The sequence below is a fragment of the Branchiostoma belcheri genome, unplaced genomic scaffold (assembly GCF_001625305.1).
Source record: "Branchiostoma belcheri isolate BF01 breed outbred unplaced genomic scaffold, Haploidv18h27 scaffold1, whole genome shotgun sequence".
Classification (NCBI taxonomy): Eukaryota; Metazoa; Chordata; class Leptocardii; order Amphioxiformes; family Branchiostomatidae; genus Branchiostoma; species Branchiostoma belcheri.
The window spans coordinates 6,262,389-6,289,114 of record NW_017802379.1 but is presented as its reverse complement, the minus strand read 5'-3'; the positions used below and the strand labels follow the sequence as shown (position 1 = coordinate 6,289,114).

Here is a 26,726-nt window from a genome sequence, read left to right as displayed (position 1 = left end):
AAGGTGTTTGTAAATATGGGTGGAGCTGGGATAAGACGTAGGAATGCTCTTTATAGGACGTTAACTAAAGATTTTGTACAAGGGTTACCCAAGTCACTTGTAGGTCTAACTTGAGTGTTGGACGTTGTTTTTGGAATGTGAAACCTTTTGCGGATGCAGTTAATGGCAACTAAGACTTTTCATTGTTATCAGGAATTTGTGGACATAAAAGAGAAATGTAAACGTGTTTTGCAACTAAAATAAGCCGGTTTGTTTAGGACCACCAACGGGTAATGCTACTGTTTCTCTCTCAATGTCTTCTTTGTAACCACCGGAACTACAGGCAAATTTTCTTCCTGTCGGATTTCTTTTAACATCAATGTTGGAATTTTATTCTTTTATTAGTAAGGGGGCCCACATGCCCTTTTCTGTAGAACGTAATCGGCCATTTTAATTCTACGTAGAGCATAGACGGACCGCTCTATTAAATACGACGTAGAGCGTAACTGCCGCATTTTGCATAGAGCATACTTGCCATGTTAATTCTACGTAATGCGTTGTAGCCACTTGAAGTTTATCATAAAGCGTAATTGAGAGGTTTTCTGAATTCAGCATAATTCGTAGCCAGCATAATTTAGCATTTAGCATAGAGCATTGACCCTCCCATGCAGGCCCCCTTAGTAACGTTATAACTTTGAATGGTCAAGAGAATGTATGATTATCAATCAATAAGCAGACACATCATTTTTTTCCATAGGTGCAAGTGATGATGATAGTCTGAAGAGCCCATCCTCACATCAAGGCTTCCAGAACTCAAGTCTTCCTAGTTTTTGTTTTCCACAATGAGTCGTCCAACACACAGTCATGTCCAAGTGGCCAGGGTTTAACAAGAAACGAGCCCCCAGTCCCAAGCGGCATGCCGCCCCACCCCCACCTAGGGGGGCAAACAGCCCCGTCAGCAAGCCCCCACCCCCGAGTAAGTTCGGGGGGAATTCTCAGTCAGGCAGAACTCCTACAAGTACACCAGTCATTGCTAAGGAGAGCCCGAAATCTATTCTCAAGAAGAAGAAGGCCCCGCCGCCTCCTCCAAGACGAGAGAGCCCAAGAACTGCAGGAAGAAAAGACTCAGTGTCAGGGAGTGATGCGTATAACTCAGATTTAGATGATCTTCCCCCTCCCCCCGACATACCTCCTCCCCCTGTACCAACCTCCCCCCTTCCTGATGACACTGATAGGTCCTCCCTTGACAAAAGTGGAACGGACCAATCTACAAGCCATACGGATGCCACTGATGGACCATACCAATCAGTGGAGGGGGGTGATGACGCCAGCTCGCGGTTAAGCCCCGCCGTATCCCCGAGCGTTCTCACCAAACAGAGACAGTCTCCGAATTCCATGTTTGTTCTACCGTCGCAACAAGCCATGACAGGACAAAAGCCATCCTCGCTTCTCACAGCGTACTCGCTTCCAACTCTCTCTCCCAGAAAGGACCTGAGTTTGATCAAACCGGGACAAGCTACAAAAGGCTCCTCACAGGGACCCATAACCACAGCCAGTGGGTCGTCCTATAACAGGAAAAAATTCCAGCCTATTTCCCTACCAGAGCCAGGCACGCAGGCAGCAGATAATAATTCCCCAGGACAACAAGCCTCACCAACACAAAGTTCTCCAGTATCTAACAAAAGTATGATACCAAGACTTGTAAATTCTCAGAAGGAAACTAACAGTGCAAGATCTTCCAATGATTCAACGTCTTCCAGCAAAGATAATGCAGGAGCAAACCATGACACAAGTGCCCCCAAAATTCACATAGAGCATGAGGTAAGTATTTTGTATGGAGTCCAAAGTTAACTGACTGATCAATTGAAATATTTTAGTTTGGCCTTGAAGGTTGCCTCTAACTGAGATAATGCTTAACTACAAACTTCTAAAAGGTCTATCGTGTCTGTAAGCTCGGAATTGAAGTTTTGGGCCACTTTAATATATGCATAGACCTAAGTTCTTGTGTGGTAGGTTTTTTTACATGATCAATATCTACCTTTCCAATGGGACTGATGGCCTCACAGCTATCTTTACGGCCTGCAATGCATACTTTTATTGAGGAAAGCAGTTTCAGAAACACCATTGAAAGTATTTAGTCTGGATTTAAATCTGAACCTTGTGGTCTAGAGTAAGGGTTGCTCACCTTTAGACTATTACCACAGTACATTTCACAGATATTGATCAGTTACAAACTCACATAATACCTCCAGCCATTGATCTGTTGGTGTGGATTGTGTTATTGTGTTGTGGAATCCTCAGAGCAGCACTCATACTCCCGGAGATCAAAATATTTGGGTAACATTGTAAAAACATTCTCAAACAGCAACCAATGGCTACAAATATGACAAATGCAATTTTACTTGTTTTAATATGCACAGGACAGGATTAAGATTTTATTGTTGTCCTTCAAGAAGTCAATGCAGTTGAGTGATATTTGAAACTGGCCATATGCTACATGTTTTGTTGTATACCAATAAAAAAGTTAGTGACTTGTTTTACAACCTGCCCAGAGAGCATTCCCTGAGAGGACAAATAATTACACTCTAGTTATAGCTGGCCATTGTTTGTAATGGCAATTGAAATCACACAATTCACTGCACAGGTTAATTATCCCTGGGTTAATAGTAGGCTAGGACCTGTTGCACTCACACAGTCTATCATTAAAAGACTGGCCTATGCATGAGGGATGGTATTGCCCTAAGGTCTTCTCTTTGTACCTGCATGTAGATTCCTTCTGGCATTTTGGTATGTTGTGTCATGGTGAGTTTTAAGTAAATGATCTATCTGTGCATTCTTAAACTGTAGCCCAGTATTGTGAAAAATCTGTTGGTCATACTGTTATTATTTTTGTTGTTTGTAAACTTTTGTGTCCTTGTCTCCCTGATTTGTGTCCTTGGCTCCCCAGCATTTGTTGCTGTCTTACTCTTAGGTTTATCTTCATAGTTTCACTTTTTAGCAGCCATCAAAAGTTGAAACTTAAAAGGCCTGAACATGTTACTTTCAGATTTTGGAACTGCAAACTTTGAAGACATTTCTAACAATCTACCATAGGGTCAACTTAAAATGATACCTACTATTTGATATTCAACTTAGTAGCAGACAATTTCATTCATTGTACTATTGCCATATTGCCATACAAATTGTGTATGGTACTCTTGTTAACAGATAAAATCTCTAGTTTTATGTGATTTTGTGCAGGAATCGTCAGAAGCAGCCATGATGTCTGGTTGGCAGCAGAAGTCAGTAGAAGACTGGACAAACGAGGACATCGTGGAATGGCTGCAGGCTACTGACCAGCAGGACTTTGTGGAAATCTTCGAGGGCTGCATAGAGGGCGAATATCTGATCCAGATCACTGAACAGGATCTTGGTTAGAGTTCTTGTGGGATTGTTGTATGATCGCAAACTGAGACCATTCTTAGGGCAGTCCTGCATCTGCAAATTTTAGCTGTCTTGTTGTTTAGCTGTCCTAGATCCTTGTCCGTAGTTGGTTCTGTCACAGCCTGCCCAAAGATTCTACATTCACTAAATCAGACACATTCAGTGTGTCAAATGATCTCAGTTTGCAATCATACAACAATCACACAACGTACCCTGCCTATGACAAATATGACTACATTGTAAGTCTTAGCTTTAACCTTAGAGGTACATGTACTAACTTCCTTTTGGTACAACAGTTGTGTTGCAGGCCTAGGTCTGGGTCAGCAGCTAGAGGCTTAATCCCTTTATTTCCCATTCAACAGGTTCCCAAAGTAATTGGGTAGATGCAATTTTCCCTTAGACAGAAATGCATACAAAGGATTTAACTAAAAAAGGGCTTCGTGAAGGAATTGAACTTGAAGCATGGATGGTACACAGAGAGAACAATACTGGTAAAGTCGAAACAACAAATCCATACTTAGGACAACATGCTTTCAATCATACCGAGTACCAGTACGCATGGTTAGGTCACAACCTGTTCAAAAGTGATAATTGGAAGGATAATTACTCAGGATTAGAGTCAATCTCTGCTTATTATAATTTATCTGATAAACATTCTCTCAGAAACCCCCGGTGCCAGGTTACTTTTAGCACGTTAGACAAGTTGATCCAGGTGATTTTCACAGCAGTACAATGTAGGTAAACAAAGATGGTACAGAAGTACACGACCAGGTAAAAGTCATTCATTATAACAAATGATATAGAATTTACTTACATTTGACATTCGAGTTGTTTTTACTTTAAAGTTTTAGCTTTCTGAGCGTAATGAACCTTGGTTGCAATGGAGTATACTTGTCTGATTATGTTGATTTTGAATCACAAGAATTTTACGAAACTTGAAATATATTCAAATCTTTTTCTTAGCCACACATACCAACTTAAATGTCTCTAATACTTATAATTGCATTCTTCACCTACAGTTGACCTTGAGATTGAAGATGGTGGGCAGAGACAACATTTTCTACGACTTCTAGAAGCTGAGAGGAACAGGCCAGATAGGCCACAGGTAGTGTTTTGTCCTTTGACCTCAATGGTCCACTAGCAATTGCTTAATAAATGATACTTAAAGTCATTTACCATTTCAGCCAATATACTATTGGTTTGGTTGGTTGGTTGAAATATGGTAAGGATGATTTGGATGTATCACACTGTCTTGAAAAGAGCAACAAATTTATGTTGGCAAGGAAAAAAATCATTAATTTTTTTTTTATAACTCCAGTTAACCTCTTGATGTCAACATTACTACCAAAACATTGTGTATCCTTACAATTGTAGTTAATGAATTATCATTCTTCCACGTGGTATAAAAAATGTATGTGAACATAAAAGCTGCATGTGTTGCAAGGTCATAATAAAAAAGACTGGATGGCAACCTTAGCTCACGCTGTGTAATAGATACACTAATTCTGCCCTGAACTGCAGAGGTCTGTATTATTGTTGCTTACGGCTAAGTAAAGACCATGTGTAAACAGAGCCGTGCAGGCTTAGAGTGCAGCTTTCATGTGATGTTTGCGCAAATCTCCCTGAGAAAGTGGATTATTTTTCAATGGGGCGAAATGGTGCAGCTTTTGTGGTACCTGCTTGGAGGCTGTACTTGGGGTTTACAGAATTTAAAATCTTAGGGCATGTCACATATTTTGCCAAAGTTTGAAACAGTCTTCTTTCATTTACCCAAAATGTCCACTTGAAACACTGTAAAGGTTGAGCTAAAATTTAAAAGAATTTCCTTGGTGCCAAGGCACTTAATAGAAAAAAAATGTAATTTTCAGATGCTCGTAAGACCACATTCATACTCCAAGTATTGTACAGTGTTGAATTTAATGGTGGAAAAGCTCACTGACAGATGTCCCTTGTTTTTGTCGTAAGGGACACCATGATTGTTTGGAAATGAATCTATTTCCTAAAGTATCGCCGGTGTTTTGTATGGTACAGACTCACCTCTTTTAACCCTTGTCTTTTATTCCAGGGTGTTATGCAATACTTCCATTTATCCATTACTTATCCTCCTTACCAAGGTTTTAATGGTGTGATTTTCCTATCTCACTTAAGTCTCCGCCTGCGTATGTGAGATCGAGAGGGCTACAATGCGTACGCACTTGACAGCATCTGATTTCAAAGACCAATCACTGCTTGTATACCAGACCCGTCTGTATAGGCCAGCATTTGTACTACATTTTGTAGTAAGCACTTTCTACGGAAAAAACAGTCTGCTCATCAACTAGCATGTTTACATGAAATTGTATGTCTTGCAGTTTTTGGGGGTGACAAATTAGTACCAATTTGTATGAATCAGGCTATAATCATATATTATTACGTTATTACATGTCATGATGTGATAATCACATAACAGTAACAGTGGGGTACAAGCGCCACTAACTGTGGTGCATTGAACCCCACTGTTACATAACAAATGATTGTTATTTGTTTCTCACAGGAGCAACAGAAAACTGAGATGCAGACTCGGAGCAACAAAATTGACACCTCAGCTTCTGAAGAGGAAGGATCAGATGTTCTGCCGAGAGACAGCCCGCCACAGTCGCCATTGAAATCAGGTACCACTAAAACAAACTGTACTCACGATATTTGTATGTTTTAGTCTCTATATGGTAGATTGCTTGCAATTACAAGAAGCTACCGTGCTCAACTGCTATTAGCTTGACCACAAGTCTTTGTTTTCACTTTTAATTTACATTTCTGTTATATGTTCAAAAAATTTTGTGAGCATATGAAATAACTGATGGTAATAACTCTCAGACAGGTGTCATTAATAACTAAATATATCAACCCAATGTATGTGGCTACTTTCATTTATTTATTTTACCAGATGATTACACTCAGGTCTTTTGAAATACATAAAACTGACACCTAGACATTGTAAACTCATGACGGAAAATAAGGTAAGGATATGGCCAAACAGTCATCAAGTAGTTGAACTTAAAATCGCAGTAGCATCATTCACAGTTAATAATAATTGCAGGGTTTTTATTTTGATGTTTATTTGTTGACGTGTTGTGTCGTGTTGTGTTGTGTTCTGCTGTAATGCATGACGATGTTGCATGCTGCCACGTGTCCACCCTAGGCTTGCCCCACCCCCCTCGTGAACCCAACACTGCCATTGTGGAACCACAACAGTTACTGCAAAATGGCAAACATGTAAGTTGTGTTTGGGTTTTCCTTTAATGCCCACGGTCATGATAATGATCATTCTGGCATACTCATTTTCATCTGAGTGAAGCGAAGGAAATTTGTGTAAAGTGCCTTTCCCAAGGGCACAAAGTCGGTGACATGGCAGGATTTAAATTGAACCTGGGACCTCTTGGTTCTGATCCGAATGCTCTGCTGTTATGCCACGGTACAACCTCATGTGTGTAATACTGGAGAATAACTTCATTGGTGTTACACAAAAGAAAAATAATGGTCTCTATTTTAATGGGTATCATTTTCTTGTACAGTAAATTTTGTTAACCTTCTGCCTGCTACCTAACCCCATGAATAGAAATTTGGTGCCAAACAGCTAAGCTTAGCAGTGAAATGGTTAAGTTATGAAAGATATAAAGCATAGAGTCCACTTCTTAATGTTACCCCACCAGACAAAACATGACGCAGATAAAAATCCTTGGGTTTGTGATGTGATTTACACTTTCAAGTGCTTGCAAGAAAAAAGAACTTAATGCTCTATCAAGTAACTGCACACTTATGCAAACCCTTCCTAAATGTCACTGTTAACAGCAAAAATTGTTGTCTTTGTGGTACATTATGCAATTGAATACGAACTGGCCACAAGAGGAACAGTTCAACTTGTCTTATCCTTTGCTTTGTACTATCATATAATATAGAAATAGGGATAATATGATATTATTATTCAATACTGTGCATTTATGTAATCATCCACATAAATGTTGCAGCTACCAGTAAGAATGACATTTATACTATAGGTAGAAATGCTCATCCTTTGAACTATAAATGCAGAGATGACATGACTAAAGTTGTCTAACCTTCTATCTGCTTCCTTAAAACCTATAAGTTATATAACAAATAGTTTAATGGAGAATTTGAGCTACCGGTACTTCCGTTTGCTAAAGGTTAAGTATCAATTACTGTGCGTTTATGTAATACTAACATAGGATAAAGCTCAGATTCCTAACTCTTAAGGGATGGTATAACACATTGGAATTATATAACTTGGAAGAATTTTTCTAATGTGATTTTAGTGAACGACAAATGAGCTCTAAGGTGGCCAAAAACCCTGGCTAATTATTCTTTCTATTTGGCTAAATTTTGCTGTTTTTGAATGTATAGTGTTAGTCTGGTGTGACAAGCACGTCGGCAGAACGTACTGCACCTGGACTAAACCGGTAAATTTAAATATATTGTGCATCATATATTATATTATAAGCACTTCAGCAGAACGTCTCATTTAAGGCCGTATTCGCACACGCATATAAGGTTAACATCCTGTGTGTTGTTTCCAAATGTTATGTCGGAAAAGATATTGTCTGCAACAGGCAAAATTCCGATACAACGTTGACCAAATATCCAACAAAAACTGGTTTTTCGCATGGGCACAGTACGTTCTGCTGACATGTCGTGGAGATTGTAATTTGAACAACTGTTTCAGGTACTGTTTGTCACACTAACTAATTGCTATGAATGACTGTTATGACTAGGTTGATGCTGAGGTAAGCACCATGTGGAGACAGAAGGATCCTGTAGACTGGGGCGAGGCCGACGTCTGCGGATGGCTGCAGTCTACAAAACTGGACAAGTTCATTCATGTCTTCAGGGGTGAGCAAGTGTCTTTTTTTCCACATAAATGTATCAACAATTTGTTGTTAGGTAATGTAAGGTAAAGGAAAGGAGAGGTATAAAAAGTGATAACTTATTTGTCATTTTAAACCTCTGTACACTTGAAGAAGCCCACAGGGCAAAACTGGTTGTGACAGGCTGATTGAAAGTTCTAAACAGGAACTATGCGGCTCCAGGTATCTTACTGAGGGATGGCTGCAGTGTGATAGGTGTCGGTTAGCTTGAGGAATGAATCCACTTTACACTATAGGGATAAAATATGATTAGATATTTGTCAGTTAACATTCTCCCTATGAGTATGACTCAATGCCATTATCAATTCAAATTAGGTAACCAAGGCTGTCAGAAAGGTGAAAATTTATTGTTCTACCAATATTTTCCACTTCCCAAATATCATAGAGCTTCAGACCTTGTTTGGACAGTTTGGCAGTATGTCTGTAAAACAGCAAAATGATTATGATGTATTCTGATAGCAATTTTGTGGAATAGGTCAATATAATTTGTCATCGTGATCAATAATACACAGGAAATGGTCATAAAACAGACAGTGCACTTAGCTTAGAAATAAATCAATACACAAAGTCATCCAGTCGTGACAAATCTTTCAGGAAGACCAGCACGTCTGTACCAGCTGTTCTCTTATCAGTTAGGAAATTGCTTGGTAGTACAATGATGTAAGACTGGACATTACTTCTCTACTAAGGTTTAGATCAGCACTCTGGACATACAGGTGTTTTTGGTGTCTTTGAAGTCCCTTTCTTAAAGTGGACGCTTTAAATGTGTCTAGGAGATATATTTTTGTCACAAGGTATACAACATTGCCATCAAACTTTCAAGGACTGCGTTCAAGTTGTGTAAGAAAGATGCATACGGTGTGTGTTGCCATTGTTTTCAGTAGAAATTTCTCTCAAAATGTGTAAAATATCGCTTCAGACGGTTCAAAATTCCAATTGGAATGGAAGTCTTCGTGCCTGCAGTGCTTGTTGTAGTTTCATAAAAATGTCATAAAAGATCAAGTCAAAAATGGCTTTTTATTGCATCGCTTATAAATAATTAAACATCAAACATAAATTCTATCTCTGTCAGTAGGAATTTTCATTTCCTAAAGACCAGCTACGATACAGGAACCTGACATGCAAGAGCCAGGAGGTAAAACCTTGAAGTGTATTTTCTGTTTTTCACTCAGCCTTCTGAATAATTAGAATGTCATCACCTAGTTGTGTGTGTTTACATGCATCATTCCTCTTAGAATATGTGATCTACATCCTGAGCTTCTTGTTCAAGCTAAGAAGCAACCTTCTTAGCACAAAATTTGGTTATATATTGGTTAGGCAGTGAGAGAGATTTCGACATCTTAGAAGAAAGTGGGAACATCATGACAAGTGTTGATTTATTTGATAGGGTGGCTGTTTGATTTGATTATTTTTGGTTACAGCTAAACACATCACAGGACAGCAGCTACTTCAGCTGGACCCACAACTACTCGGTAAGTCAGTGTTCTGATTTTGATCTAGAATTCGATTTCACTTTTTGCTGTTTTACTAGATATGTTCAACTCATCCTTTTTATCACAAACAACTTTATCTCAACTAAATCCCCTATTTTCCACGCCCCCCCCAGACTCCATGACAATCCATGACCCTGATGACCGTGAGCGTATCCTGTCCCACGTGTATGACCTGCTCCATCCCGAGGCTGCTGATGTCGACCCAAGTGCAATAGGTGATTGTGACGGTCACAAAATGTTCCTCTTTGTCTGCGCTGAAACCTAAAAAACCTATAGTATGAAGTAGGAAGATTGCTTGATTGATTTGTAGCAAAGTTGATGCTACATGGAGATTAACCCAAGTGCTGTACATGCATGGTGTCTGCACTTTCAACCATCATAATGATTGAACCTTAATGCTTTGTCCATTAGTACATAATAGTTTGTGACAAGGACCCGTAAAATTACCAGTAATAGTTTGTGACAAGGAGCCATAAAATGACTACCTCTTGTCAATCAATCGATATATTGCCTTTGCAGTAACATTTTTATGACAGCAAATTTGCTGTTATGCTATTGCTTATTTTATCATAAGAGGGAATTCCTACTCATTCAAACCATGTCTTTGCTTCAGATTATAATCCTTGGAATTGGTAATTTTTTGTCTTACCTTCCTCTTAATTCTCAACATATGACGTAATTCTTTTTTTACATAATTAATTAATAATACATATTATAATGCTGTTAAACTAATTAGTAAATTCTTTACCAAAAATTTTTATTTTCTTTGTTGTGAAAACTAGACCACCTTGACAACACGTATGACCGAGACAAGCTGGCAGCAGCTATGGAGGCCCTGAGGAGAACGTCCAGTAATGCGTATGGGATAGAACTCCCCCCTCACCCCACACGCACCAGTAACAACAGTCCTGCTACTCCCAACAAGATGAAGAAGGGGTATGTATACGCTTCTCTTTCACAACTGACATTCTGATGAATAATATTATATATTATTATTATGTTGATAATGTTTCGTGGAAAGTACCTTAAGTTTAGTTTCTGTTCCAAGGTGGGTCATTTGCATATTATTCTTGTTCAACACTCGTAGATACCATGCCCAATGTATAAAACAGGATTATGTTACTTCATCATTGCTTACTACAGATGTAAAGTGTCACTCCTTAGGTGTGAAAGATGGATTTGTCACAGTTTAATTATCATCCTTCCGCAAGCTACCGGCTCTGCTGTATAATCTAGGGACAAAGCAGTCATTTTCTATTATTGTGTAGTTTAGGAAATATGAATTCAATATCAATCTGTCTTATTTTTATTTTGAAATGAAAAAAATTGAATTTACTTGTGTATATTCTGGAGGTTTGCACAATAAAGTATTATATTCTGTTGAAAGTTCCCCCCCCCCCAAGTTCTGAGAATGGTTTGTTCCAAGAAACAGGTGGTTGGTTTTCAGCTGGAATGCATCAGGAAAGTCACACCAACAGTTATTTTAAATTTGGCTTCCGATACATTCTGTAGTATGTTAGCAAAATTATAAGACAGGAGAATGCAGGCTATGTGAGTATGATTGTTGCCTTTTCAAGATCTCTTTCCTGTGTAATTTTTTTCTACGTTGTTACCCTGCCTGAATTCAAAGCCCTTGTTTTCTGTGTTTTTCACATAGATGTTTTTATAGTCACAACATGTTATGTTTACTTGTGAACATTGTTGTGTCTACTGGTGCTTCAGCATTCAGCACTGGTAACTACCATCAGTTAGCTGGTCTCTGTCAATAAACTTTAAAATACAGTAATGTATACAATTTTCATACTATCAAGACTGCAAGAAGAAGCTGTAGCTATATGTTTTTCTACGGCACATTCCCTGTTCACATTGCCTGTTCTATCTATGTGTCTAATCTTAGGTTCTCCAGACTGAAAGAAGTGGTGTCTCCCAAGTCTCTGTTCAGCAAGAGAGATGGCAGACCTGACGGAAACTCTGTACAAGTCTGGAACGATGTCTTGGAGCCTGGTAAGACTTGATCCTATACAATTTCAGGGTAGCAAAACAAAAAAAAAAATTCTGGATGAGGGAATTTGTCCGATATTGATATTTACTGCCATATCTTAGCACATTTTCTTCATCATTTTAAACCTGAAGCGTTTGAAATAACCCCAAAAACAGCTGCATAAGGCATCTCTTTATTTTTTGGGCACTGCCCATAAATAGCTAGAACCAGCCTATGATACAAAACAAGCAACCGTTTTCTGTCATTGACATTGCATATTTGCCTCAAAGATATCAGACTATGCTTTGAGGTAGGATAATCATTGATTAAACTCACTACATTAAAAGAAAATTGACTTTGAAAACCCAGTTTTGTCTTTGAAATATATTTCTGCTTAGAACGTAACATAGTCTTGTAGATATCTGAGTACAATATTACATCCTATAGGAAAACTGTTATAACTGCTATCCAGCATGAGTTGGTCTCCCCTGTGTTTTCAGGCACCTTCTATTGCAGTACGTACCAGGTGCTGGAGGGCACCACAGCAGCTGAGCTGGTCCAACAGTGTATGGAGTCCCTGGACCTGGCAGAGGACCCCAGACTGTACTGTATCATGCAGGTGGCCATGCAATCTGGAACAGAAGGTGACAAATTAACATCAGAAATAGCTTTTATGCGTTAGGCCACACTGACTTAATTTTATGGATGACATCCTCTGACATCCTCTGACATCCCAAACTAGTAACAAAGAAAAATCTGGCCAGAAAAAAAATGCTGCTAAACCACGGGAATACAAAGCTGGTATTGTGAATTTGCAGTAGTACATATAGCGACTTTTACGACAAACCCGCACATGCTGGCCTTTTGCAGCATTTATGAGTCGGCACTGTACTGTGTTCTTGAGCTCCATGGACCATCCTCTGTAGTTACCGCCGGCTCCCTAATGTTGCTAGCTACCATGGTCTACAGAGGATGGCACCCAGGCTACCAAAAGTCAAATCTCTGACAACGCACATGTAAATATGACCAATTTTACCAGATTTGGCAACATGTATTTGAATGAAATCAGAGTTCTTTAATTCATTTTGGTCCTGTATAGGTCGTGAGCGCAGACTAGTCAGGACAGAGTGGCCACTAGCCGTACAGAGGACATGGCCCAGCTTCACCAGTCACCGCTTCGAGCTGCGCAGATGGGACTCTGGTCAGTCTATCAAGGTAAGGCACTGTACTGTACCCTACATCTGTGTTTGACATCACACGACTGATAAACTGTTCCTTGTGGTTAGGTTGTTGACTCAGAAACCGACTTTAAAACACCTACACGTATTTCTTCACCCAAAGTACTGTAATTCACTTTATGTTCACGGTAGCAAAATTTCACGGTCTGAAAAAAATGGACATGTTCATGTAACTATATGTTCACGGTGGTGACAAGTGCAGGAACAAGAAAATCCAGGAATTATTTGTTAACTGTAATGATAAGTTCACTTTACACAAGAGACAGTGAAAACAGTGAACTTATCAGTACAGTGAACAAATCAGGAATTACAGTATGTGAAAATGAGTACCTACATGTACAAAATTTGGTTGGTTAAGATTGTCCTCTGGATTGCGACGTAAAGTCAGAGGCCCCGTGTTTGAGGAGAGCCACACCTCATTTTGATGATCTTCATCTATTGAAAAGAGTAGGGGTCCTTCCTGGTGTGAGTGGTTCAAATCTTACAGTCCAGTCTAACACAGCTTGTACAGACTGTCAAAAACTTGTGTATTACTCCTAATGGCAGTTTACAAGACAAAACAACATCACTAATTCCTTATTTCACAGGTTATCTGCAGAATAACTGGCCACAAGTCCCGTGGCAAGAGCTTCAAGGTATCCCAGAATTCCGTATACCTGGACGTGATGCGTCTCACGCTGCGGAAGTTTGGACTGAAGAACGTGGACCTGGACTTGTTCTGTATGATGGAAATAGACAAGGAAGGAGGTAAGAAAATATCACAAGCTGCAGTTAATTTGCTCATTATTCATTAGTTTAGCCAGGATTGCACAGAGCTAGATGCAAAATATCTAGATTTAGAGTCATACCAGCAACCAAACTATTGCATGATGTGTTTTTTCTGCTTCAGGAATCCGTGACTTAGCAGAGACTGACTGTCCAGGCCAGATCAGCTGTACCTGTTTTGTTGTGTGTGACAAGGACAGCAGAGAGGAACAGATGGATGGACCTATAGCTAGGTACAGTTCTGTTGCTTTCTTCTTATTCCATCACCAGATAGTGAAGTACTGTTTTTTCTGGTCTCTCCGATCTATCTGTCTATGTGTGTGGCTCTAATGAACATGTAAACACTCTTTCTTATATTTTCAGCGTCATCAGAAGGAACTCATCTCTACTCTCACAGACATCAACTGTTTCCAACACATCAGCAGTGAGTCAGAGATTTTATCTTAGTTTATCAGACTTCATTATGTAAAGTGAAGTTCAAAGTGAAATTTCTATTAAATTTTTGGTGGGAGAGAGTGGATGGTGAGCTGATTTTGAGAGTTTCCATGTTCGTGTGTTCCAGGGAAGCATCACTTCTTCAGGGTCTGACTCTAAGGCAGTCGATATGGAGAAACTCAATAAGGTAGAAGCAGAGGTAAGCTTTGGGGTTTTTTAAAAGTATTTTTCTTAGTTTTCAAGCCCACCATGTACTACATGTATAGCTTAATATATGGTCTCAAAAAATCCACAATAAACTAGTGATAGTGTGTGTGTCAGATGTGACCTTCCCCAAAACGTACTAGAAAAAGATCTCATGGTTACATCACTCATTGATTCATCCACAGATGGCCAGCATAGAGCAGGCTCTGACCACGCCTCCAGGGTCAGAGGTTGACAAGCAGGCCGTGACCTTGGCCGACCTTCAGAGACAGGTAGCGGAACTTAAGGAGCAGCTGGAGAAGAAGGAAGCCACCATCACCGCCTTACAGGAGACCAGTCAACAGCTGCAGGAGAGGGACAGACAGGTGGGTGTTTATAGACCATAAAAAGGTCAGACACAGGAAATTGGGTCCCAAACACTGGAAGGGAGGCAGCAGGAAGTTTGCAGTTGGCTGTGGCAGGGTGCCAGTGGGGAAGTCCATAGTAAGCAAGAAGTTCACAAAATCTCTCAGACAGGTTGGTGTTTACAGACAACAAAAGGTCAGTCACAGGAAATGGGGTCCCAGAAGCTGGCAGAGAGCAAGCAGAAGTTTGAAGTTGGCTGTTGGCAATGGAGTTCACAAAATCTCCAAATATTTCACAGAGGTTTGAAATCTCCAATTTCATGTTGTATTATTGGTTTAACTGATATGCAGCCAAGGCTGCCCAACTAACCAACGTCAATCTTGAATATTCTGAAGCTGTGGCTCTCCTTAAATACTACCACGCCCAATGGAGAAACATCATGAATTAGAATTTGTTGAGTTGTTTGAATCCACAATGTTGTGTCCTTGCAGTGTGCCAGCCTACAGAAGACCCTGTCAGAGCTACAGGATGGCTACAGGCAACAGGAGGCCAACTTAGTACAGCAGTTAGAAGCAGACAGACACAGAAGACACAGCACTGTAGAGGCAAAGATACAAGGTATGCTGGAAGAAAACCTAACATGTATTCTCTTATACATGTAAATTCACTTTTCTGACCTGTTCTCTATTTGTTGTAACTTTGAAATACAGTCAAACCTGTACTAGCGGTCACCTTTGTATAGTGGTCACTCGGCCATAGCGGTCAGTTTTTGCCGGTCCCTTGAATTTTTCCCATTGACGTAAGCATTAAGAATCGTGTCTATAGCGGTCACTGTTCAACGCGGTCAGCGGTCACCCCATTCCGGTCCCGCCGGCATGTCAACACCGCCGATAGCGGTCGCGGCTGGCCGTAACCCGCTAAGCACCACGGCCGTAACACCACCCCACCTCGGGCTACGACCGTTATGAGCCTTGTGATAATTTTCCGATCGCTACATTACTAAAATGTGAACTGAAAATTAGACTCCATATGTGTATGAAATAAAGGAAAACTGACTTTTGACACGAAGTTTCTGCGGTCGCGGGTGTCTTTGATATCTGCGTTTTCCCCAACACCAGTGCCGTGCGTGCCGCATGGGGCTTTCAATGGACTCGGCCGCTCGGCGAAGATTACGGCAAATTATCTTTACAAAAAAACTTAAGAATATCCATATTTGGTTTCTCGATTCCTTGAAATGCGTAGATATGTGCATAGCTTCCGTTTTTCATGGGCATAATTAAAGAAATTTGGCTCGAAAATGCGTTTCGTATTTTTCCAAGATGGCGCATGTTAGCTGCAGAGGGAGGTCAATTGGGGTCATCGGAAGACTCCACTGTTATGGAGGTAGATACACCGAGTTTTATTTAACTTCATTAGCGTCAAATGACGTAATTACATTATAAAACATTTGAAATACATTACTACAATTAATGTTAGATGTAAATTTAACACTGTAGTGGATATTTTAGAAAAGATATAAGTCTGAAAGGAGAAAATTTTCTGTTGACTACCACATTGGCATAATGGTAGAGGCAGACAACCCACGCGGGGAGAAACCCAAGCCGTAAACAAAGGAGAGTTTTCGCTAAGTTTTCATGTTCAAAAACGACCAAAAACGGAAAGTAACTGGCAACTGACGAACAATTATTTTGCTGTTAACTAAATAGACAGCATCTTGGTACAAAATAACTTATTTACGTGGTTGGAATTCGCTGTGGCGTATGTCGGTCGCGCGAAGCAAGTGTTCACCAAAGAACAAAAACATGGCGATGTCGTTCTCTTCCACTTTTCGACTAACAACAACAACAACTAGTAATGTGGCGATTGCGGAGAAACGATGGCGAAAGCGGAAAGACGGACGCCAAACTTATTCCAAAAGGTGGAAGTGATTCGACTGGCAGAGAGAGTGAGAAGAAATCGTCGAAAGCTGAGCTTAGATTAAATGATTTTGCAGTCGATAGAAATTTGTTTGGAGTTGAAAGTTTGTTGCTTGATTTGCTTTCTTTTCTTTAGCCACATGTAGTACTAGTATGTACACAAGAACAGTAAATGACAACCAGTGATTTTGTATGTTTTAAATTATGTGAATGGTTTCATTGTCCCAGAATAGATTAACTGAATATGTTGAGTGTATGTATCTTTGATGTCAAGTTAATGTTTCCATGCAATATTTCTGTATTTCTTTTTTTTTCAAGCAAGTACAAAATAAAGTACAACTAAAGCAAAAGAACAACAAATTATTGAACTAACACATGTACATATAAAAGGGGTTTACCTTTGCAAATGTATGTATTCATATGTTTCAGAATAAAGACATCACTGTTGGTACTCAAAGCATGTGTCCCTTTTTTTGGGGGGGGGGTCAACTAACCGGCTGTTTCTCTATAGTGGTCACCTGGCCATAGTGGTCAAATTTGGCCAGTCCCTTGAGTGACCACTATAGGCAGGTTTGACTGTATTGAAGTGAAAACTGAAATCCAGATAATAGTCATAGACTTAAAGTGTAGTTCTTACTTGTGATATTTTAGCTGTGCATTGTTATCACACTTTTGAAGTTGCCAGTAGCATATGACAGTATACATTTTCAACATCCATTTGTACAATGTAAAATTTAGATGGGTAGATGCAATTTGTTAGAATGGCAAGTCTGTTCCTTCCTTGTCCCAGGTGACTATGCTGGAGTGCTGGAGTCTCTACAGTCACAGTTAGACCAGATTAACCAAGAAATCAGCACCAAGGAGAGCGCCATTCAACAACTACAGCAGGAACAGGCCAGACTGGAACCTAGCAGTAATACGTAAGATTTATGTTTCATTGTTTAAAGCTAAGGCAAGGTGCAGGCTGTATTGTCCACAGATAGGATGGCTAGGTTAGTTGAGAAATCAGCACCAAGGAGAGCGCCATTCAACAATTACAGCAGGAACAGGCCAAGCTGGAACCTAGCAGTAACATGTAAGATTCATGTTTCATTGTTTAAATCTAAGGCAAGGTACAGACTGTATTGTACACAGATAGGATGGCTAGGTTGAAAAATCAACACCAAGGAGAGCACCAACATAAAGAGGCCAGGCTTGAACATAGCAGTAACACGTAAGATGTATATCTCATTGTTTAAATCTAAGGCAAGGTACAGACTGTATTGTAAACAGATAGAATGACTAGGATAGTTGAGAAGTCAGCACCAAGGACAGACTCAGCAGGAAGATGCCACACTGGAGCCTCTTCCTGCATAAGAAGTAATGTTTACTTTTAGGTTGCGCACAAAGATGCTGTGGACAATAGATCAGCACCAAGGACAGCTCCAATCAAAAGTTAGAAACATAGAACATAGGAGCATAGAAATAATGTTTACCTTTGGCTAGCCAGAAGTTGAGCTAATGCAAGGCACACAGGCTGAGGGTACACAAATACTGTACAGTGTTCGAAATACCCGTCTGCAGTCTGCAATTTGCAGATAGATTTTCAAGATTGCAGAAGAGAAAATCTTACAATCTGCAATTTTGCAGAAGGAAAAAATAGGCTCCGGATTCAATAGTTTTCAATTAGCAAAGCAGTGGCGCTGTGAATAGATCGAAAACCTGCGTCGCACGAACCTGCCGGCGTTTTCCAGCAGACTGTAATGGTCCCATATAAGGGAATTTTGGGTCAAAGTTAAACGATTTTGACAAGGCGAGGAAAGGCGACGATAACCAAATATGGGCACTCGCCATTTTCCGATGTTAGATTTTGTCTCCCGGGAGGACCCGACAACTGCCTCGGCAATTTTCGCTGAGCATTTCCCAGCAGGCAACACGGCAAAGGAAACATGGCTCCTCCGAAAAACCACACTCGCCTCAGCGTTAATTTGCCGAAATTTCTATGTTTTTCCTTGGTATTTTGCACGATTCAAGCAAAGAAAACAAGTTGATCACATGAACAAAAGGGAAATACAGCACTGGGAACCTAATGGTCCGTTTTGTCGGGCGGTAATTTCTCATTTCGAGTGAAAATTTACGTGCATCACATTGTGACGATATGGTGTAAAATCAGTGATTTTCGGCTCGATCCGAACCAAGCACGGCCCGTAGACTTGTCCTTTATGATTTCTAGATGACTATCGGTACCAAAATACGGGAAAATATTGTTGCAAAATGAGAGAGACGGAGACTAAGGTAAACTTCTTTTATTTGAAGGCTGGATTTTTATATTCCTGGCAGGCTTCTTTTTTCAGTGTAGTGATCATCAGTTATAATTTCAGTAACATTTACAAATATAGATTTTTGTGCCGGTCAAAAAAACCGGTCCACCGACGTTTCGGTTTTTTTGGACCGGACCGATAAAATTTTACGGTCCGAACATATTTAAAAGAGTGATATTTTGAAGAATTTCAGTAATGCTACAGATTTACAAAGCTATACCGTTATATATATATATGATGTAAAAATAGGCATTATTGGTTTCAGAATGTTGTAATATGGGGGCTGTGTATTTGCAGAAAGTATTTCCAAATTGCAGGACGAAATTTTGACTCTTCTGCAATATTGCAGAGCACTGAAAAAAAGTATTTCGACCACTGCTGTAAGATTAGTGTCCCATTTAAAGAAGAGATCAGCACCAAGGACAGGTCCATATAACTATTACTGCAGCAACAGGCTGCTAGGAAAAGCTGTCACTTATTGTTTTTTTTCTTCACTTCCAAGTAGATGATATAGCACATTGTGACAGTGTTTAAGTGCTGGTTAATTTGTTGATTTGTAGCCTTTAGACATATGTCTAAGTGGGTTTAATGGAAAGGTTATATTGTTGTTCCCACAGTACCATAGATGCGAGCATCCAGCATGCAGAGCTGGAGTACAAACTTGCCATGGAGGAGACCACACTACTGAGTCTGCAGCAGAGACAGGCTGATCTACTGGAGGAGGTGGAGGAGGCAAAACTGGAAGCACAGAGGAAAAAGGTAGCTTCTTGAAGAGATTGTATACTCCTAAACTATAAACAAAAAACTTGAAACCCTAAACTTTAAACAAAAAACAAAATACTCTAAATAAACTAATCAGTTTTGGATGCACTGTCTGAGGGAAAAAACAGATTCTTGAGTTTAAGGATGCACAGTATACTCTTCTAAAACTTTAAGAATTACAGAGGAAAAATAGGGTCTTTGAAAGCTTATGAATTATTATTCAAATTTGAAAAGACTTATGGGACAAACACTGTGCTAAACATTGTAAACCATGCAATGTTTGTATTCCCGTCTGCAATACAATACTGGCTACCAGGTACATGATATTGTCATACTATCGTTGCACCAAAATTCCATCTGGAACATGCCTCTTTTAATAAAACTCTGCATGTCTAAATGCATATGTGATTTTATCTTCTTCAGGAAAAATCTGAACACAAAGTGTCCCTGTATCCCCTGGTGCCCCCTGACATGATGACTGCCATTATGACCTTGACCCTGACCCCTGGACCGGGAGGTTACGGCTTCACAGCTTCTCCTGACAAGAACAAGATGCTGAAAGTCCTGTCTGTGGGGAAGGACTGTGGGTTAACAGAAGGGGACAGGTCAGTTCTTACCAAGCTTTGCTCACGTTATCCTTCTTCTTGTTATTTGGCTTAAAGGGACATTATGTAACATTTTTGCATCAACAATTGAAATATTTTATTTGAAAAAATATCTGTGTGCTTGTAATTGACTACTTCCACTTTTCGACATATTTGTGCAATTATCTCATACTTCTGACATTAATGGTTGGTGCTAAAACAGCCCACACAAGGCGCACTCAGTTTGTTGTGCCACCGCAAACTACCAGAACGTAAACAAACATGGCTGACAGCTGTGTTTCAAGCTTTTAAACACACTCGTGTGGTGTCATATTTTGACACCTACACTTCCTGAATGGCACTTATGTACAATGGAGTAGGGTCCATTCAACTTTGCAAAAAAAATGACAAAAATTTATTTTCTGCACTGTCCTAATGTTTGATATTGATTGACGAGCAAAGTTCTGTGTTTTTGTTTGTGCAGGCTGCTTGAGATCAATGGTGAAGACATCAGGAGTGTGGACCAGTCTAAGCTGGGGTCCCTCCTGGGTACCAAACAGCCTGCTGAGGTCGTCATACTCAGGAAAGTACCGGAGAACACCAAACAGGAGGAAGTGGACAGGGTAAGGGTGTAACTTCTCAGATGTACCATGCCATGGTCTGCTGGACAGCAATCCTGTTCTAAAACCATGTAATAATTTGCTGGGAACCCTGTCTCTGCTTTAAACTATGATTTACATGCATAACTAGTAATTGTCAGGATCGGAGTTACAGTAACTCGTTATTACAGTAACTTGTATCATAGCTTGACACTTTGTCTATGTGAGAAAGAGAATATGACTGAAAGCCTTTCTAATAACATGCAACTTCAGTGTGCAAAAATTGAAGACACTATTCAAATATACAGTCCTCTGGGTTAGAAGAAGAATTGTAAAGTTAATGTGATCCACAGAACAACATTTAATATTTCTTGAGCATCACACACTAGCACCAAAGAGGAAACTTTTCATGAAAAAACAAAAATGTTTCTTTTGTTGGTTCAGGTTGAGGGAGAACTGTCTCGGATGAAGGAAGACGTCACCATGGTGATGGCAGAGTTACAGGAGCAGCAGGAGGAAAACACCAGGCTGAGACAGGAAGTGGACAGGTAGGTCTCACTCCAATGTTTCAGCTAGTCGAAAGGGCTGAGCAATCATGAATTCAAAGTTTGTTGCCACATAATAATGTTAGTTTTTTCATATGATATTATATTTTTTGCTTACAAATATGATTATATAACAGTCACTAGTACTGCTTTTTATGAAACTTCATTATGTCACCATGTGCTTTGTTGTATCATTTAATGTTACAGTAATAATAATTTGTGGCTTGCATTGATAATCTTTTTAACTATTGGAGTCTAACATCTGAGTACTGATTGTTATAGATTGAAGGACAGAGAGCAGGAGGTTTTGTTGGAAAAGCAGAACTCAGAGGAAACAGTTGAAACTCTGAAAAAGAAGGTACGTTCACAGAAGAGAATTTTCTCTCTTGTGATTGAGATAGCATCAGTAGAGTAGAGAAGAGCAGTAGAGTAGAGCAGATAGCTGCTGGCAGCATATTGTCTAAGATGCTGTTATAGTACCAACAAAACATAGGTTTCGTCAAGAACAGTTTTAATATACATTGCACAAGTCTATCTATATCCTGGGTAACAAGTTAAAATGCAGGATTTGATGTTAATCTGTATTGATGTTCGTATAGCTGGAGGTATCAGAGAGGACGTGGAAGGATCTACGTGATAAGATTGAGGAGTTACAGCACAAGGAGATCCCCCTCCCCACACCTGTCCCCACCCCCATCACTAATGGACTGGACCATGTGTCTGATCAGGTGTGCTGTATCAGTTTTACTGACCATTTTATACTGCTTTTATTTCTTGTTGGCACATCAGCTGAATGTTTTCTTGACAGTTGGCTCTTGAAGTCTGCTACGTGTTGTGAGTGAAGTACAAAAATGTATATTATGTCTATAACGGTGAGGTACAAAATAATATACATTGTCAAGTACATGTACATAAGCCTTACCAACTGCCCTGCCCAATGGGTCCTGGACCTTTTGGTCCAGTGGTTGTGCACTAGGATGTGGACTGATATGCTGCATCTGGCACAGGTTTGATCCCTCAGTCTGAGAGCCAGAGTCTTGCCCTCTCTTTCTCTCTTTCTCTGGTGTTACAATAATACAATAGAGGAAAAAAAACAAGGATTGGAGACATTTGTAGAACTATAAATTGAATGTACATGTACATCATTTCTTGTTGTTTACAGCCTTGAAGCTTTCCCCTGTAATGATTGTAAGTTTTGTTGTTGTGACAGTTACAGGAAGTGAAGAGGCTGAAGAGAGACCTGGCCCAGCAGGAGAACCAGGTCAGCAGGCTGGAGGGGGAACTCAGGGCCAGGGTCAGTATTCTCTGTAACTCATCCAGAGCTTCTTGAGTTATGCTGTAATCAAAAACAGAAACAGATAAAAAGTTGACAGTTTTCTTATACTGCACAATGATCAACCCTGTCCACATTATAATTAGTCCATGGGCTAGACAAGATTTTGTTACCAAGTCAAGGGACAAAACGCAAATGCCTTCATGTGATAGTCCTTCTCAAAAGCTTTCCAAATATGTAGGATAACCGTGTTGAGTGCATGACCTTGCTATTTGACATTGAACTTTCATATTCTAAAAAAAACACAAGAAGAAAAACATGTCTTCCTTGCTTCCTTGACTCCCACAGGAAGCGACCATGTTGGCCCTGCAGAAAGAGAGAGACGACGCCTTGGAGGAGTTACAGATGCTTGAGGAGGAAGACGAGGAGGACAGAAGACCTGGTCTTAGGAGGAAGACAAAGAAAGGTACAAAGATTTAACATGTTGATTTTTTTTTAACAAAAAGATTAAAGATAGAAATGCATTCTGTGAGTACGGTAATATGTTAGAAGGTGAAACATGGAGTTTTGAGACAATTTCACCAATTTCACTACTCTATATTTTATACAGGCCATAGAAGAAAAGAGGATGAGCCACCGATTTGGGAGACTCTAAAAGATGCTAACAAGGTACAGTGCTTGTCTGTTTACAGAAACTGTGAAATCTGTAAAATAGAAACCACATAAACCAACAGTTTAACCTGTAACATCCATAAAATGCTACTTGAAACATCTGACAGTTTTCAAAATCTGTCGCAAGTTGCTTGAGTAACAATTTCCCTAATGTGTATCTCATTACCAGGATTTCTAACCTTCGTCGATGTCAAGAGTTTTGTCCTAGAAATGTTAAAAAGTTAGATTTCATTGCCTGTCATGACTTTGCTGTACAGGACACCATCCTTGCTGCGCTGAAGGAGAATGTACGAGAGAGTTCGGAGCAGAAGTCTTACCTGGACCAGCTGCTGAACGTGGTGATAGAACAGGCTCCACAGCTGCTGCAGTACATGGGGGATGATATGGACGCAGGGTCAGTACCTAAGGCCAGGGCTTCAACTATTAAACAAACTTAAACTTTGAATTACATGTGGCATCATGTGGCATCGTGTGGCATAATGGTCAGAGCATTCGGTTCGGAACCAAGAGGTCCCGGGTGCAATCCCCTTACATACCTGATGTTGTGCCCTTGGGAAAAGCACTTTACACAACTTTCCTCACTGTACAATCGGCTAATCGTTGATACTGTGTCCAAACACTGATGAGGACACAGACAGATTTGGTACCACAGTAAAATGAAGTTACTGTACAATATATTGCATGTAGAAGCCAATTAATCATAATTGTTCTAAATTATATTCTGTTCCTTCTGCAGTGACTTCTCAGGGAATGAAGAGTTCTGTTGACCAGTGCTGAGGAGGATTCAGAAAGGGTAGTACTACACAAATGCTTCCTGGGAGAATTACAGATCTCTACAACTTCTTAAGGTTTAAGCCTTTAAGTTGCTGGATCAGTCTGACTTTTCTGTCTTCTTCAGAGGAATCGGAACTTCCTACAAACAAATTTTGCTTATCAAGCCACAGTATGTTTATGTATGTTTTTTATTTGGAAATTCAGAGTTGTAAGCTTTATAAGACAGATATGGCATTACATACACTGCCATATTGTATGGTTCTAGTGTCTTTTGTACATGTAAGTTAGGAATTCAAAAGTGCCATGTACAAAATAGCTATTGTAATGCAGAATGTAATTAATTTGGTTCTGTTTAGTATTTTCTTTTTCAATGTCAACCTTCTTAAAAACATAATGTTTGTAAGATAAACTCATCAGGTTTGCAGTTAATGAATGTTTTTAAGGAACAAACTTTTTAAGGTTTTATATCCACGATAGGGAAATAGTTCTAGTCTATAATTGCAGATAGATCTATAGTGAAATAGTCGGTTTTTCAACAGTGGTCTGTCAGTATTTTACTTAAGGAGCCATGCATGACTTTTGAAACCATGACATTCTGATGTCCAGTATAACATGACAGTATGTATAAGATGTGTAGATATCAATTTACTTCCAAGTAGTACTGCTAGGGAAGCAATTTTTCTCTTGGCAGTGTTTTCTAAATTAGTTGATTTAAAGTGCCTTATTACATGAGTCTATGGTATATCACCAGCATTATATTCAATCTGGTAAGACTGCATTTGAATCTTTATTTCAGTAACAAATTTATGCTGCAATAGGCTTGTATATTGTAACAATGAGGTCTCAAATTAAAAGGTAAAGTATAATGTATACTTTAGTTTAGTAATTCATAACTTCCTGATGATCATACACCTTTTATTTGATCAGTTAGCGTGTCTTTGTATAGTGATTAGTGACTGTGCATATTTCACAATTGTTTTCATAAAGGTATGAAATGTACAATAATATGATATAAGCTTGTAACAAAAGATATTTCTGGGAGGCTGGGTTCCTCCAGTTTAGAATTATGCTTCTACACATGAATTTTATCCACAGTATAAAAAGATTGATATTGTTTGATTTGAGTTTATGTGTAAGGGAACAGATATTTATATGAGAAATTGTTTGTATCACACCTACATATAGAGATGTTTTGCCAGTTGTATTTGCTACATGTGTAGGTCATATCATTACAACAAAATTCCTGTAACTTTTCCTGACGTAGCCATTACAGGATCCGTAAGTTTGCAATAATATTTGATATTTTACATACGTAGTACTACATATTTTACATGGAATGTTTCTGTACAACTTGAATTGTGCAGTAGGATACAAAGTGATGCTTTGTCTCCTTGATGTAATATGAATTTCTGTAATGACATGTGAGTTATGGTAAATCTATGGAAATAAATCAAAATTTCCCAATATTACTTCTCTGTCACATAATTACATGTATTATTGTATTTTGATTATTTCATAATAAGATCAGCAGTCTATTGTGCATCCTGCCTATCTCAAGCAATGGCTTAGCCGTGTATTACTACAAGGATTTTACTTTGTATGTAAACCGTACGTTTTTCAAAGGTTATTGGTTAGTGAAATGGCAAAAGTATTGTTAAAAAGGAAGCTCCATTTTTAGCCGCTAGTGCAAGTCGCTCTAGGAATAATTGTCTCAAACTGAACAGATGCAAGACTGAAACGGTTCTTTCCTGATAAATTTGTGATATCTAGATAGTCGGGAAGAGCCTCAAAATCAAGAACAAGACCATGAGTAAAAACCAGGCTCTAAAAACCCCATAAGAGCCCATCTCGTATCCCAAGTGTTCCTTAGCAAGATATGGATGATGACATATTTATGAATGATAATTATACTATGAATGAGCCAAAAGACAACAACAAAAGTTTTCCAACGAAGGTGGCGTATACTGTGGCGATCCGAAAGCTAAAGTTATTATCTTTATTTCCTCCTGACATCTGCTTGGTTTTCATTCATATGGTAATGTCTCAGACAGCGAAAACTTCACTTCTGCAAGCGATCAGCTGATCGCAAAATCACGTTTTGACGTGTAACTCGGGAATGAAGAAAATTCGGGCGAATGCATTATGCAGTAATATGATAGACACCGTAAGGAGTATACCCTGAAAACTTGGGCACCAAAAAATGTGATAAGTTGCATTTTTTCCGCCGCCCGGCTGTAGGCACCTGTTGTGTGTTTTGCGCGGTGAGAATTGTACCGTAAACCGCGCAAAACTCCTACCGAGACATAGTTAAGTCAGGCAGCAGAGAGATACTAGTCTAAAGGGACCACAGAGCCTCGAAGAGAGCTCTCCATATCTACGATAGGATTCGGGATACGTTGCGAACACGTTACCAAAGTGAAGTGCTGTACATGGATCAAAAGCGGCCCCTAGCAGTCCATGGCAGAATTGCAGCAATACATTGGCTCAGTTGCTCTATTACTGCAGTGATGTTTTATCGC

General features: G+C 39.5%; 1 protein-coding gene across 1 annotated transcript; it reads left to right on the top strand.

Moving 5' to 3' along the window:
• Nucleotides 1-769: 769 nt before the first annotated feature.
• Nucleotides 770-25,516, top strand: LOC109464519. Its single transcript, XM_019761529.1, has 30 exons — nucleotides 770-1,800; nucleotides 3,220-3,391; nucleotides 4,422-4,507; nucleotides 5,936-6,053; nucleotides 6,581-6,654; nucleotides 8,169-8,286; nucleotides 9,743-9,793; nucleotides 9,928-10,029; nucleotides 10,597-10,750; nucleotides 11,712-11,818; nucleotides 12,296-12,439; nucleotides 12,895-13,010; nucleotides 13,621-13,780; nucleotides 13,923-14,031; nucleotides 14,162-14,222; nucleotides 14,361-14,432; nucleotides 14,623-14,802; nucleotides 15,274-15,400; nucleotides 17,489-17,618; nucleotides 19,616-19,757; nucleotides 20,184-20,365; nucleotides 20,829-20,967; nucleotides 21,388-21,491; nucleotides 21,771-21,846; nucleotides 22,088-22,216; nucleotides 22,699-22,782; nucleotides 23,110-23,227; nucleotides 23,372-23,430; nucleotides 23,691-23,827; nucleotides 24,170-25,516. Exons 1-30 carry the CDS (start codon nucleotides 844-846, stop codon nucleotides 24,198-24,200), a joined length of 4,239 nt encoding a protein of 1,412 aa, XP_019617088.1. The 5' UTR covers nucleotides 770-843; the 3' UTR covers nucleotides 24,201-25,516.
• The last annotated feature ends 1,210 nt before the right edge of the window (nucleotides 25,517-26,726 follow it).

Bases quoted from the DNA above. Each gene is read 5' to 3' on its own strand.
- LOC109464519 (XM_019761529.1), top strand. From the start codon at position 844: ATGTCCAAGTGGCCAGGGTTTAACAAGAAACGAGCCCCCAGTCCCAAG. The intron at 14,223-14,360 runs GTGAGTCAGAGA...CGTGTGTTCCAG, and splicing joins CTGTTTCCAACACATCAGCA to GGAAGCATCACTTCTTCAGG. The intron at 22,783-23,109 runs GTCAGTATTCTC...TGACTCCCACAG, and splicing joins AGGGGGAACTCAGGGCCAGG to GAAGCGACCATGTTGGCCCT.